Source organism: Trachurus trachurus (genome assembly GCF_905171665.1).
Source record: "Trachurus trachurus genome assembly, chromosome: 8".
Taxonomy (NCBI): domain Eukaryota; kingdom Metazoa; phylum Chordata; class Actinopteri; order Carangiformes; family Carangidae; genus Trachurus; species Trachurus trachurus.
The window spans coordinates 21,445,190-21,457,287 of NC_139905.1; the positions used below are offsets into that span (position 1 = coordinate 21,445,190).

At 40.2% G+C, this 12,098-nt stretch overlaps 1 protein-coding gene and 1 long non-coding RNA gene across 2 annotated transcripts; both read right to left on the reverse strand.

Moving 5' to 3' along the window:
* Nucleotides 1-4,767: 4,767 nt before the first annotated feature.
* Nucleotides 4,768-10,129, reverse strand: LOC310990356 (NACHT, LRR and PYD domains-containing protein 3-like; the record flags this gene model as incomplete). Its single annotated transcript, XM_083977702.1, has 9 exons — nucleotides 4,768-5,844; nucleotides 6,178-6,227; nucleotides 6,357-6,530; nucleotides 6,762-6,935; nucleotides 7,027-7,200; nucleotides 7,391-7,555; nucleotides 7,735-7,902; nucleotides 8,035-9,919; nucleotides 10,126-10,129. The coding sequence occupies 9 exons, from the start codon at nucleotides 10,127-10,129 to the stop codon at nucleotides 5,327-5,329; spliced, it is 3,312 nt and encodes a 1,103-aa protein (XP_083833828.1). The 3' UTR covers nucleotides 4,768-5,326.
* Nucleotides 10,130-10,173: 44 nt separating this feature from the next.
* LOC310989532 lies at nucleotides 10,174-11,754 on the reverse strand. Its single transcript, XR_014595541.1, has 5 exons — nucleotides 11,701-11,754; nucleotides 11,493-11,582; nucleotides 11,090-11,404; nucleotides 10,564-10,616; nucleotides 10,174-10,402 (listed from the first exon to the last, which is right to left on the reverse strand). It is a non-coding gene; the product is annotated as an uncharacterized lncRNA (long non-coding RNA).
* Between the last annotated feature and the right edge of the window lie 344 nt (nucleotides 11,755-12,098).

Consider the following 12,098-nt stretch of genomic DNA (forward strand, 5'->3'; position numbering starts at 1 on the left):
CACTATTACGATGAATGGAAGTCTATTGTCAGAAAGGCGGGGTTTCGGAAAGGCGGGGTGTAACCCCCCCCACCATCTTGGACAGAGCTACTACGGCAACTCCACGTAGACAAACTTAGTTGAGTTGAGTTAGGATCACTGCACCATCTGGGATTGGATGACAATGGAACACAGAACAGCTAGAGGCGTTCGTGTACGCGGACTCGTGCGCGTGATGCACATAAACTTCCGGTTGCGTGGTGTTAGAAAATGCGTGCGCGTGTGTGAACGCAACATTTGTCAAACAGTGAAAGACAGATGTGCACATGCTTTAAGTACATAAGCAGCTTCTTGTTACGTGACGTAGTTTGCGCACACCATTTTCACATACATGTGAGCGCATGACAAAAATGTTCAATTACCTTTGTGTGCGTTTATGCTGCGTTCTCCAAAAAAACACTTAAAAGTGTTAAGTGTAGTCATTCCACGTTGTGTGAACTGATTACCATCGTGCAGCAGTCATCACACGTGAATGCGCGCGTGAACGGGGAACCATCTTAAGTCAATGGGGAAACTATGACACCATGCGCTGCTTTGCTGCACAGGCATCAAAGAACACGCATGTGACGCATTCAGTTAAACGTTGCGCACAAGTTTTGAGACATATTAACCGGCGTGCGTGCGTGTGTCAGTCAATGTCCATTTACCGCAATAGGCATTGAGAACTAGTATAAAAGGTACAGTGTGTAACTTATTTGGCTTTTTATTAGAATAAGTCAAATATTGCTTACGGAAGTCTAATCACAATCGCATACAAATCAAAGCTTCCTTGTAGCTTAGAATGAGTTGTTTACAAATACATAGGTGGCAGCTTTTTTTCTTGGTATCCTATGACGCCACATTTTTGGCAAACTACAAAGCAAGAATACAGTAACTGCAAAATAGGGGTAAAACATCAAATCAAATATGAGGATTAATATGTACAAAGAATAAGATAATATAAAGTAAGAAAACTGCCACATGTCCATTAAAGGATAATTACCATTTTTTACATTCTGGACCTTATTTCTAGCATAAAATACGATCATTTACTTACCTAGATAACTTTGGTGTCATTACAAGTCGTTCCGACGAAATTAGATCCAGCCGAGAGCCGCGTATATAATGCGGGGCACGCAATGCAGCCTCTAAATAACACATTATCTGCCGCAAAACTTGTCACATATTTTGTTATGATAAGCTATGTGCTATTCCCTCCAAGCCCGTGGTGGCATGTTATCAACATCCGTGGTCTGTATGTTGACCTACTAACCTCTGACCTGGATGATGTCATCTCCGACAGCGGCCCGGCGCGGCTTGTTGCTACCGCTAACAAAGACGGTCCGTTTCTGCGTGTTTCCGACTTGTCAAGAACAAAATGATCAGCTGGATGAAGTTCAGCTTCCACAGGCTTCCTCTCTGCAGCCTGGACTTACTAAAGCTCCGGCTAGTTGCGTTAAAAATGGACCCAAATGCCGAAGCGGAATGATTATTATCAGAATGAGCCAAGCAGCGGTCAGAGGTTAGTAGGTCAACCTACAGAGCACGGGTGTTGATAACATGCCACCACGGGCTCGGAGGGGAATAGCAGTAGTGTATCATAACAAAATATTGGTGAAATGAACGAGTTTTGCGGCAGATAATGTGTTATTTAGAGTCTGCATTGCTTGCCCCGCGTATTCGCATTATACGGATATACGCGGCTCTCGGCTGGATCTAATTTCGTCAGAACGACTTGTAATGACACCAAAGTTATCTGGGTGAGTAGGCTAAATGATTGTATTTTATGCTAGAAATAAGGTCCAGAATGTAAAAAATGGTAATTATCCTTTAATCTACCTGCTACTACTTAGGCTGGACAACAGGATAACTTTAAAGTCATTTTTCTCAGTTCTGCACTCTGCGTAGTTACTGCCTTTTTGCTTTGTAGGGCAGCTAGGCTATGTTATGAGCTGGAGTTATAAGTTGAATCTGTAACTGATGTAGCCTACATTTCAATAATGAATTAGAGGGTTTAGTCCTTTAACAAGCAATATTTCCACAGATATGGTGGTTTTATTCATGTCAATTCGCTTATTTTCTTATATTGAACTTTGTACCAAAATGCAGTTTCAAAATATCATGCTGTACTTTGGAAGTTTATGGACCATGCTTGACTGATTAGCCTAATCAATCATGAAAACAATCATTAGCTAATAGCCTGGCAGATGTTATAACATAGGTACAGAGCTAATTACTGTAAGCTAACAGTGAATTAGATCAGACTCCATGTTTTAATGTTTCCAGCTGCCAAAGTTGTCTCTCACACAGTGGGGAAACATTATAGTGCATGTGCTAATTGTGAATGTAACCTTAATTTGTTGATAATGTGTTCTTTGGCTTTGAAAGTAACACCCAGTTCGTAATAAGCTAGTTAGCCTGGCATGCTATCATTTGTAATTTACGTCATGGACAAATAGGCTACAGTTTAGTTCATTCCTTACACTTACTCTATTTGTTTTTAGTTGCTACAGCCTCATTCACACAGCTTTGACAAGTTAAGAAGTCCACAGGTTGACAGTCCTGATGTGTCCTGTTGCAGCAGCTAAGGTGTGCTTGGACAGTCACATCCTCTGAAGGCCATATACGATCCCCAGACAATCTGAATAACTTTGGTGATCCGCTAACTTTTCAGGCTTCTAAAACTGTTGTTATGCCCTGACCTTTACAACATATGGGTAAGTCAAGATGAGAATATGAATAAATAATAAGCATAAATAATCTCAAACAGAAGGTGACTCATGCGTGAAGGAGTCTGTCCTTTCTTTTCTAAAAGGGTGTTTAGGTTTTTTTTTGCCACTGTGTGTGTCCCTGTTTTCTACTAAATAAATAACATAAATAAATATATATACAAGAAGGCAGGGCATCACAAGTGCACATATTTCCTTATTATCGAGACGTATGCAAGACATGGATGCCTTAAAATATTTTTACACACACACTCACAGAGAGAGAGAGAGAGAGAGAGAGAGAGAGAAACAGATATATGCACACGCACACTCAATAAAACAACATGCCTGCACCATCAGCTGGTCTGGTTTGTCATATCCTGTCATGTATCCCCCTCTAGTGTTGAAATGCAGTGACAGCAATGCAGGTATGTGCAGTAGGTGCCATTTGCCATTCAGCTGTATCCTGGCTGTCTTGTCTGTTTGTCCATCCAACTAGATAGATGACATGACATCACTCTTACCTGGGTTGATACATGTGCTCTGGTGAATGTGCAAAGCTTGTAAATTGTCAGATAAGAAAGGAGTATGTGTGCGTTGCAGCCCCTCCACAGGTGTAAATTGTCAATAAAGATGAGGGTCATATCGATGCATTCCTATAATAATAATAATAATAATAATAATAATAATAATAATAATAATTAATAATTAATTCTGGGAGAGGTTTTTCCTCATGTTGTGAAAACCTGAGACACAGCAGGCAATCCTAAGATTGATATATTCTTTATAGGCTATATTTGTTTAATTAAGTAATGCAACTTCCTTTATCATTCTGTGACAAAAGGCTGTCACATTACATTGCTTGGTTACACCCCGCCTTTCCGACAATAGACTTCCATTCATCGTAATAGTGGGGTTTTCTATTTTTTCTAAAGACCCCGCTATTCCGAAAAGCTATATTGGGGGAAACCCCCAGTGCGCAGTGCGCATTGATCCTTTTTTCCTTTTTGGGGTCGAAACGGATCATGTGCATAATTAACTGCAAAACAATTTATACTTCATATTAATGACATATAACGTTCATTATGCTTCTAGCCTGTCTAGCCTCTACCTGGTCTTTTTACGAAACTTAACCAACTCCTTTCTTCATTGCCTAAACCTAACCAAAGCATCTCCCTCAGTCAGCTGTCAGCACGAGCGGCGGCTGCAGCAGCCTCGCGCCCGTGTGAGCTCAAGCCGGGTTGAGCCGCGCTCGAGCGGCGTGGGGGGGGGGAGTGTATTTATATTACTGTGTGGAGATCTCCAACAACGAAGTCGGGGAGAAAGCAAGTGGGACAGATCTGCCCAGTCCCTGAGTAGCGAACGTTTTACAGACAAGCCACAAAGCAGAATGTAAACAACGTCACGCGGTTCAGCACCTTGGACATTGGACAGCTGCGGGGGGGGAGGGTGTCGGAACAGCGGGGTGTCGTGTCGGAGTGGAGGTGTGTCGGAATGGAGAGCTGTCCCTAGAGGAATCACAAACATGTGCAACTCAGAGTTAAACTACCAAAGCTCCTACTTTGCTGAAAACTCAGACAACATTAGTGTCAAAGCACATCAACATCAAGATACAGATATTCTTTCATTCATTCATTCAGTCATTTTACGAGGTCACATCTATACCTTACTTTGGTACACTATGAGCAGTCAAGTCTCATTCTGTGAAAGTGACATATTTGAGCAACATTTTGTAGCATAGAGGCCTCTCCAAACACCAAAATAATGTTTGGCGCCAGACAGGAGAATGCTCAAAAACCTCACCCTCTCAAATGATTTAAAATATTCTATTGTAAATCAGTAGTAAGTAAACCCAGCAACTCGGTAGCCACAAAAAATACACAACAGGAAAACATAACCAATCAATGCAGTTAACTTTTCTTATATTCAATCAAAAAAATCATCAAAACATCTCAGGTCAATAATCAAAGTTAAACATATCTCAATTCAGAAACATACATTGATATAATTGAAATCAACTTAAAATTATTTGAGAGGAGAGAAATGCACAAGGAGGCCAGAATCATGAGAAACCAGGAGAGTTTCCAGTAAGGTAAATTTAAAAGAAAAAAATCACAGTAAAAAAAACAAACAAAAAAAAACTTACAGATAAACAAGTTCTGGCAGGTCAGTTTAAAAATGAAATGAAAGCACCCAACATAAATAAAATAAGACATACCTGTGGGAAAGAAAGAATTTAGACCTGCCCGTACAATCTGAGTTCAGTATGTGTCAGTGTATGACTCGGACTCAGTATCACTGACAAATATTTATGGAATAAAACTAGTATTCTCTATATACTGAAAAGAAAATCTAAAAGATCATATATGAATTGCATCACCAGGATGTCACAGAAGTTTACATGAACACATTTGCAACAGGATGTCAGTGCAGAAACTCCAGCACTTTAAAATACAATTTACATCACAGAAACACAATCTAAAAAAAGCCCAACGAATTTGAAGAATAAACTCACAAACTACAGAAAACTATGATAGTAATTATTAGAAAATGACTGCAAATTGTCTTTGCATGTAGTCATCAGAGGCAGGTTACCATATTTAACGGAGGTAAACTGATGATGGATAGACTCGGTCCAGCCTGAAACCAGGATAGAGTGGCTCAGTGAATGTTGTGCGGGCAGTGTACAGGTGAGTCATTCTATCAGGAAACACCTGAAAAAAGGACAAAATACCTGCTGGCCAGTCCAGGAACACTCCTATTGCACTTTGAGACGTACAACAGCCAATAAAATCTAGACAGGAATTGTTGTGATGAAATGAACCGTCGCTAACCCAGCACCAAGACTTTTCATTTTGTCCCAAACTAGTTTCACTTGAACAATCTGCCACCCTGTCAATACTTTTGTATGCCACTCCAACATCTGTTTCGATGCATTCAACCTCCCAGTAATGGCGACCTGTCAAACCTTCTTTACACAGCACCGCATTTCCCTCAAATCGCTCTGGATGATCAGGATATAGCTGTTTCTCCGTGACATATGATGCCTTTTTGTTATCTTCGGTCAAAATCACAGTTGCACTTACTGTGTTCACATCCAGAGTCAAATCACAGGCATCTATAATCAAGACAGGAAAATGTGTGAGTGAGGTTCTTGATCTCTGATTGTCTGTATTTTTTCTTTGTTTTTATCATTAAATTACGGATATATCAACATCCATGTAAAACTGTGAAAATGTTCTTTAAACAAACTTAAAACAGGACTGTTTAAATTAGTTTGTAACTATGATTATTGATGTGACATGCTGTTCAATCATTTGAAAATGTCATTAGCTCTTTCCATGGTGTAATACTTGTGAAAGGTTTAACTGTAGGACTCTTCGTGTCCTATCAAATAAAGTACCAAAAATACCCGCCCCCCACAAAAAAATAATAATCATATTCTTCTTACACTGTCTCAGGAGCTTCCAGTCAAACCAGTGTTCTTCATTTTGGTCCACACTAATGGCAAATAGAGAAAGAGAAGGTGAAGTAAAAAAAAAAAAAAAAAAAATACTGCAACAAATCTAGTGAATCTAGTTGATTATTCTTGGAATAGTGATTTTAAAAAATATGCCTGTCGGAGCATACTTGAGCTCCTCCAGACTGTAGCGTGAATCCCTCCGTATTTCAGTCAGCAGCTTGACTCCTTGATCTGTGAGGTGATTAAAGCTCAGGTCCAGCTCCCTGAGGCTGCAGTGGTCAGACCTCAGAGCTGAGGCCAGGGAGGCACATCCATCTCCTGTCACTTTACAGAATGACAGCCTAAAGAAATCAAATAACTGACATTTTAGGTGTGTGCTATACATGCCCTTATCATCAGAATTTGTATCCTGTTAACATGAGATTAGCCCCATTCGATCAGTCGTTGATCAGGATCTGCTGACTTGCTGAAATGAAGCACCGTATATCACACAAGTTAACATTTTGAGAGATGGAGGAAAAACCAAATGAAGCACACTGTCAAATATGTTTGGAGATCTTTGTGACACTGACCTCAGTGTTTTCAAACCACAGTGTGGGTTTCTCAGTGGATTACAGAGTGCCGTAACTCCTGAGTCGTGCAGGTCGTTGTAGCTCAGGTCCACCTCTCTCAAGTGTGATGAGTTGGAGCTGAGTGTTGAAGCCAGCGTCTGACAGCCTTTCTCACTGAGTCTGTTGTGACTGAGACTAAATGACAAATGTAGCAATATAACTCAATCATTTAACATAAAATAGAAATTTAGTTTTGCTTGTAAATATAAAGATATGATAACATTACCTCAATACCTCCAGTGTACAGTGCTTGCTCATTAACCCTTCTGAGAGGATGTCCATTTCTGAGTCTTCAAAACAGCAGTAACTTAGTTCCAGCTCTTTGAGGAAGCATGGGTCAGATGTAAATCTTGTCACTAACTCCTTACAGATGTTTGTAATCCCCAAATTTCGGTTCAGCCTTTTGCAAAAATGACAAGAAATAACATTTAAATAGAAATGTATGTGAAACAATGTGAAACAATGTCAGCTATAGTATGTATTATTGTAATAGTAATAAAGCTTTAATGATACATATATCTCTGAAAAACATACAATGTTATTTCATTTTTTCCATGCCTTAGTCAAGAAATCATCATACTGAGACTAACCTGAGCTTCTTCAGTTTTGGCTGGCAAAGCCCGACAGAAACCACAGAGCATAGTGAGCCATGCAGGATGTTGCCACTCAGCTCCAGTTCTCTCAGATTTGAGATGACTGATTTGACAGCTGAAGCCAAGTTTTCATGGTCTTCTGGACTGGTTTGACCTGAGAGACTACAAATACAGAAGACAAAAAGCAGCTCAAGAGACCTCACAATTGCAGTGATTTCAAGGAACTTGAATCAAAACTACCATTGATTGTATGAGTTGCAATGTTCATACTAAGGGTTAAACTACAGTAAGAGGTGCTTGACAGAAAAACAGAACATATTAGAAATAATAGTTTTACTAACGTAAGTGCCTCCAATTTAGCCTGAGTGTTCATAAGACCTTCAGTGAAGATGCTTGTATGATACCAAACACTATTCCTCAGGTGCAGTTCAGTTAAGACAGAGTTTGGCATTTGAAGAGCTGAGGCGATCGTTCCCAACATCCAATGACTGAGATGCACCCCTGAAATTCTGCAGATGATAAAAAAAGGACAATTTTACAGGATTAAATCAAGTTCTGGGTTGAATTAATCTATGCTAGAATAATACTGTGTATCTGTATATTTTACAATATTAAAAAAAGAAAGAAAGAAAACAAATTACCTTGCTTTTCTGCAGTTCCTCACAGCTGGGACAAGCCTAAACATTCCTTTCTCTGATGGTCTGTATTTCTTCAGGCTGAATTCATCGAGAGGTGTCCTTGACATCAGAATTGAGTCGGCCAAAGCTGAGCATTGAACAGGGGAGAGCTGTCTTTCTGGACAAGGATCTGGTACAACACAGTGCCGCACAGTGTCATGTAGAGAGTTGTCTTTCAGCTCCATCAGGCACTGTACATGGTTCAGGCATCTTTCAGCTGAGCAGTCACCTGCATCTATTTCTAGTAGACTTTTCCTAACTTCCTCAACAACTACAGAGTGTTCTTCTGTCTGCTGAATCAGGCCTTGAAGCAGCTCCTGTGTTGATTGGAGGGACATGCCAATGAGGAACCTTAGGAACATGTCCATTTCTCCTGACTCTCTCATAGTTGAGGCAGTTATTGTGATTTCTATCAGCTCATCCAAAGGTAGATCAACTGGATCTGCATCCAGGATGAACCTCAACTCTGGCTCAGAGTCTTTCAGCAGGAAATCCTTCAGGATTGGAGAATCTATTTTTTTATTTGCAAAACTGCGGTACACAAAGAGAGCAGCAAAATACTCCTGAACTGTCAGATGCACAAAGCAGTAGAGTTTCTTTCTGTTGAACGCACTTTCTTCTTTGAATACCTCTGTGCACAACCCACAATGCACTCCAGCTTTGTCTATGTTGATGCCATATTTTTCCAGATCATTGACAGTGAAAATGATTTTGCTGTCATGCAGACATTCAAATGCCATCCTGCCTAATTTGAAAAGGAATTCTTCATTTGATTTGAAGATCTCGTCTGTGTCTGACTCAACAAGGGTGTCATATTTTTCAGTGGCTATTCTCATCTGGATTGTAAGGAAGTGTGTGTACATCTCAGTCAGTGTAGCAGGTATCTTTATGCTCTCATCTTGAATGTCGCCTTCTTTTGGCACCAGATACTCAAAAACTGTTGCTGCAATCCAACAAAAGATGGGTATGTGACACATGATGTACAAGCTCCGGGACCTTGTGATGTAGTTGACAATTTTTTCAGCAACTGCTGCGTCATCAATTCTCTTCCTAAAGTACTCTTCTTTTTGTGAATCATTAAATCCTCTGACTTCAGTCCACTGGTATACGTACTGACGAGGGATACGATGAACTGCTCTTGGTCTTGACGTTATCCAGATAAGTGCAGAGGGAAGAAGATGTTCCCTAATGAGGTTGGTCACAAGTGCGTCCACCGTTGATTCCTCAGTTTCGCTTGTCAATCTTGTGGTTTTTTTGAAATCCAGTTTAAGTTGGCTTTCATCGAGACCATCGAAAATGAACAAAACTTTGTAATTAGCAAAAACTCTTACAATTGCTAGGTTTTTTAGTTCTGGGTGGAATTCTTTCACAAGTGTCACAAGGGTAAATGCCTTCTCTATGACCAGATTCAGCTCCCTGAATGGGAGTACAAAGATGAAGTCCAAGTCCTGATTGGCTATCCCATCTGCCCAGTCAAGGATAAACTTCTTCACAGAAACCGTTTTTCCAATGCCAGCAATTCCTTTTGTCATCACAGTTCTGAAATCTCTCACTTCTCCTTTGTTCTGCCCCGAAGAAACACTATCATCTGGTGTACTTTTAAAGATGTCATTGCAATTGATTTTTGTACACTCTGTTGTGTGAATCCTTGCCTTGTCTTCAATCTCCCAGATTTCATGTTCTGCATTGACACGTTCACTTTCTCCCTGTATAATGTGAAGCTCTGTGTAAATTTTGTCCAGTGGGTTTTTAATCGCATTGTCTTTTTGTGCCCCTTCGGACTCACAGTTAAGCTTTTTCCTCAGATATTTTTTGTGTTGTTTGATGACTTCTCTGATGATGTCTTCTGCTACAATTACCAAAAAAGAGTAAGAAAACAATGCCGTCAAAACTTAAAGTTCCTGATAAATACAACAACATGTTGAACTGTGTCCTGAATTGGCTAATGTGTTATGCTTATGTCAGTGTTTTATGGCTGGTTAGTATGTTCAATTTTACAGTAATCGTTATAAATGTTGCATTATGTTTTAAACAAAAACTCAAACATAGGTCAACACATCAAAAATCACCCTACTCACTACTCACGTACTTTCACATGTTGCTGGCTCAATTTCCTGGAGAATCCTGAAGAAGGTTGATTTGGCCTTTATTGTCCTGAGAGCGCCTAAGAGCACCCTCATCTGCTCCATACTGGTTCCAGCAGCACAGATGTTGGTGTACATCTCTTTATGGAGTACACCTTGTTTTTGCTTCCACATCCTATCTGCTATTGTCTTTACTAAGGTGACGTTCTGAATGAGGTCAGCCCAGTTGTCGTCCACCCAGTTAGCTTCTTAACAAAGACAATAACGCATTATGGCACATGGTTTTAACAGCATTTAATTTTGGAAATGAGTACCTAGTTCAAGTACAAAACATGCACTTCGTTTTCTTGCAATGTGTAATTTTACAATAGAATCATGTTTGCTTCTTAAATTGTTAACTTTCACTCACCTTTCTCCTCTGTGCTGACTGGATCAAGATCTTGTGTTTCAGAGCAGGACAGACTAACAAATGACAAAATCAGACTTGTTTTACAGTATGAATAGTTAACAATGTTAACTATCGGGGCGGTGCGTGGCGCATTGGTTAAGGCGGTCGCCCCATGTAGAGGCTACAGTCCTCAACGCAGGCGTCCCCGGTTCGATTCCCGCATCGGGCAGACCTTTCCCGCATGACATTACCCCTCTCTCTGCCTCCCCCTTTCCTGACTATCTCACTATGTGCTGTCAAATAAAGGCAAAAACGCCAAAAAGTATACTTAAAAAAACAGTGTTTACTATCCTCATCCTTTTATTTATTCATATATTTAAATAATTATTTACTGGTACTTGTTGGGGGAACAGTATTTAATTAATTTAATTTGCACATGAGAAATAAAGAAATCTTGTAGAGTTAACATTTTCATGATTGTTTTTATCAAATGTATATATAATATTGTATAGATACTTGTTTATGTAAAATCATAATGATGTCTCACCTTGCAGAGTTAACTTGAACAATAGTGTTTCCACAAGACTGTTTTTCAGCTGAAGTCTCTCCTTGTTGGCAGGAAGTCCCCTCCCTTATCGTTTCCTGTGAGGCTCTCAACTCCTCCTGCCAGGGTAATCTTTGGTGGAGAGGAGATATTTCTCCAATTTTTAAATTTGTGGAAATCTCATTTTTCTTTTTTTTGGGTTTGTTACACTCCTCTTTCCTTGTTTTAACCCTCCTTAGTGCAGAGAAATTGCACCCCATGATATTTCTTCAGTGTCAACTCAGGATGTCCAGGGTTTGTAGTTTTAATAGTGATCGCCTGCAGACACATGCACACATTAAACTTTCAAGTAAAGTGAGTCGCTGGCTCACCCTGTGGGACACATATCACTTAAGCTTGTCTTTACCGCAGTGGCCTATATGTGAATCCAACCCCTGTCCGTGGCTGCATGTCATCCTCTCTTCTTCTACCCAAACTTCCATGTCTTTCTCATTCTCTGTTACATTAAAGACCACAAAAATAAGTTTAAGTAATAAGGAAGTGATGCTTCTCTGTCTCTCTCTCTCTCTCTCACACACACACACACACACACACGTTCACACATGCTATTTTACCTTTGCGTCTGAGGTCCTGTGGTAAGCTGCAGCTGGGTGTATCAACTTGGAAAGTGAAAAAGTTTCTCATGACAGGAAGCAAGTATTTGGCAGGCAGCCTGAGAGAGAGAGAGAGAGAGAGAGAGAGAGAGAGAGAGAATGGGAGGAGGGGGCGCTCTGGGAACATTCATAGAAGAATCACAAAAATGCAACAAATCAGTGTAGTATGGTTACTCTTAAAGGGAAAGTTTTGGGAAAGTAGTGTGTGTGTGTGTGTCTGTGTGTGTGTTTAAAAAACATATATGTGTGTGTGTGTGTGTGTGTGTGTGTGTGTGTGTGTGTGTGTGTGTGTGTGTGTGTGTGTGTGTGTGTGTGTGTGTGTGTGTGTGTGTGTGTGTGTGTGTGTGTGTGTGTGCAAC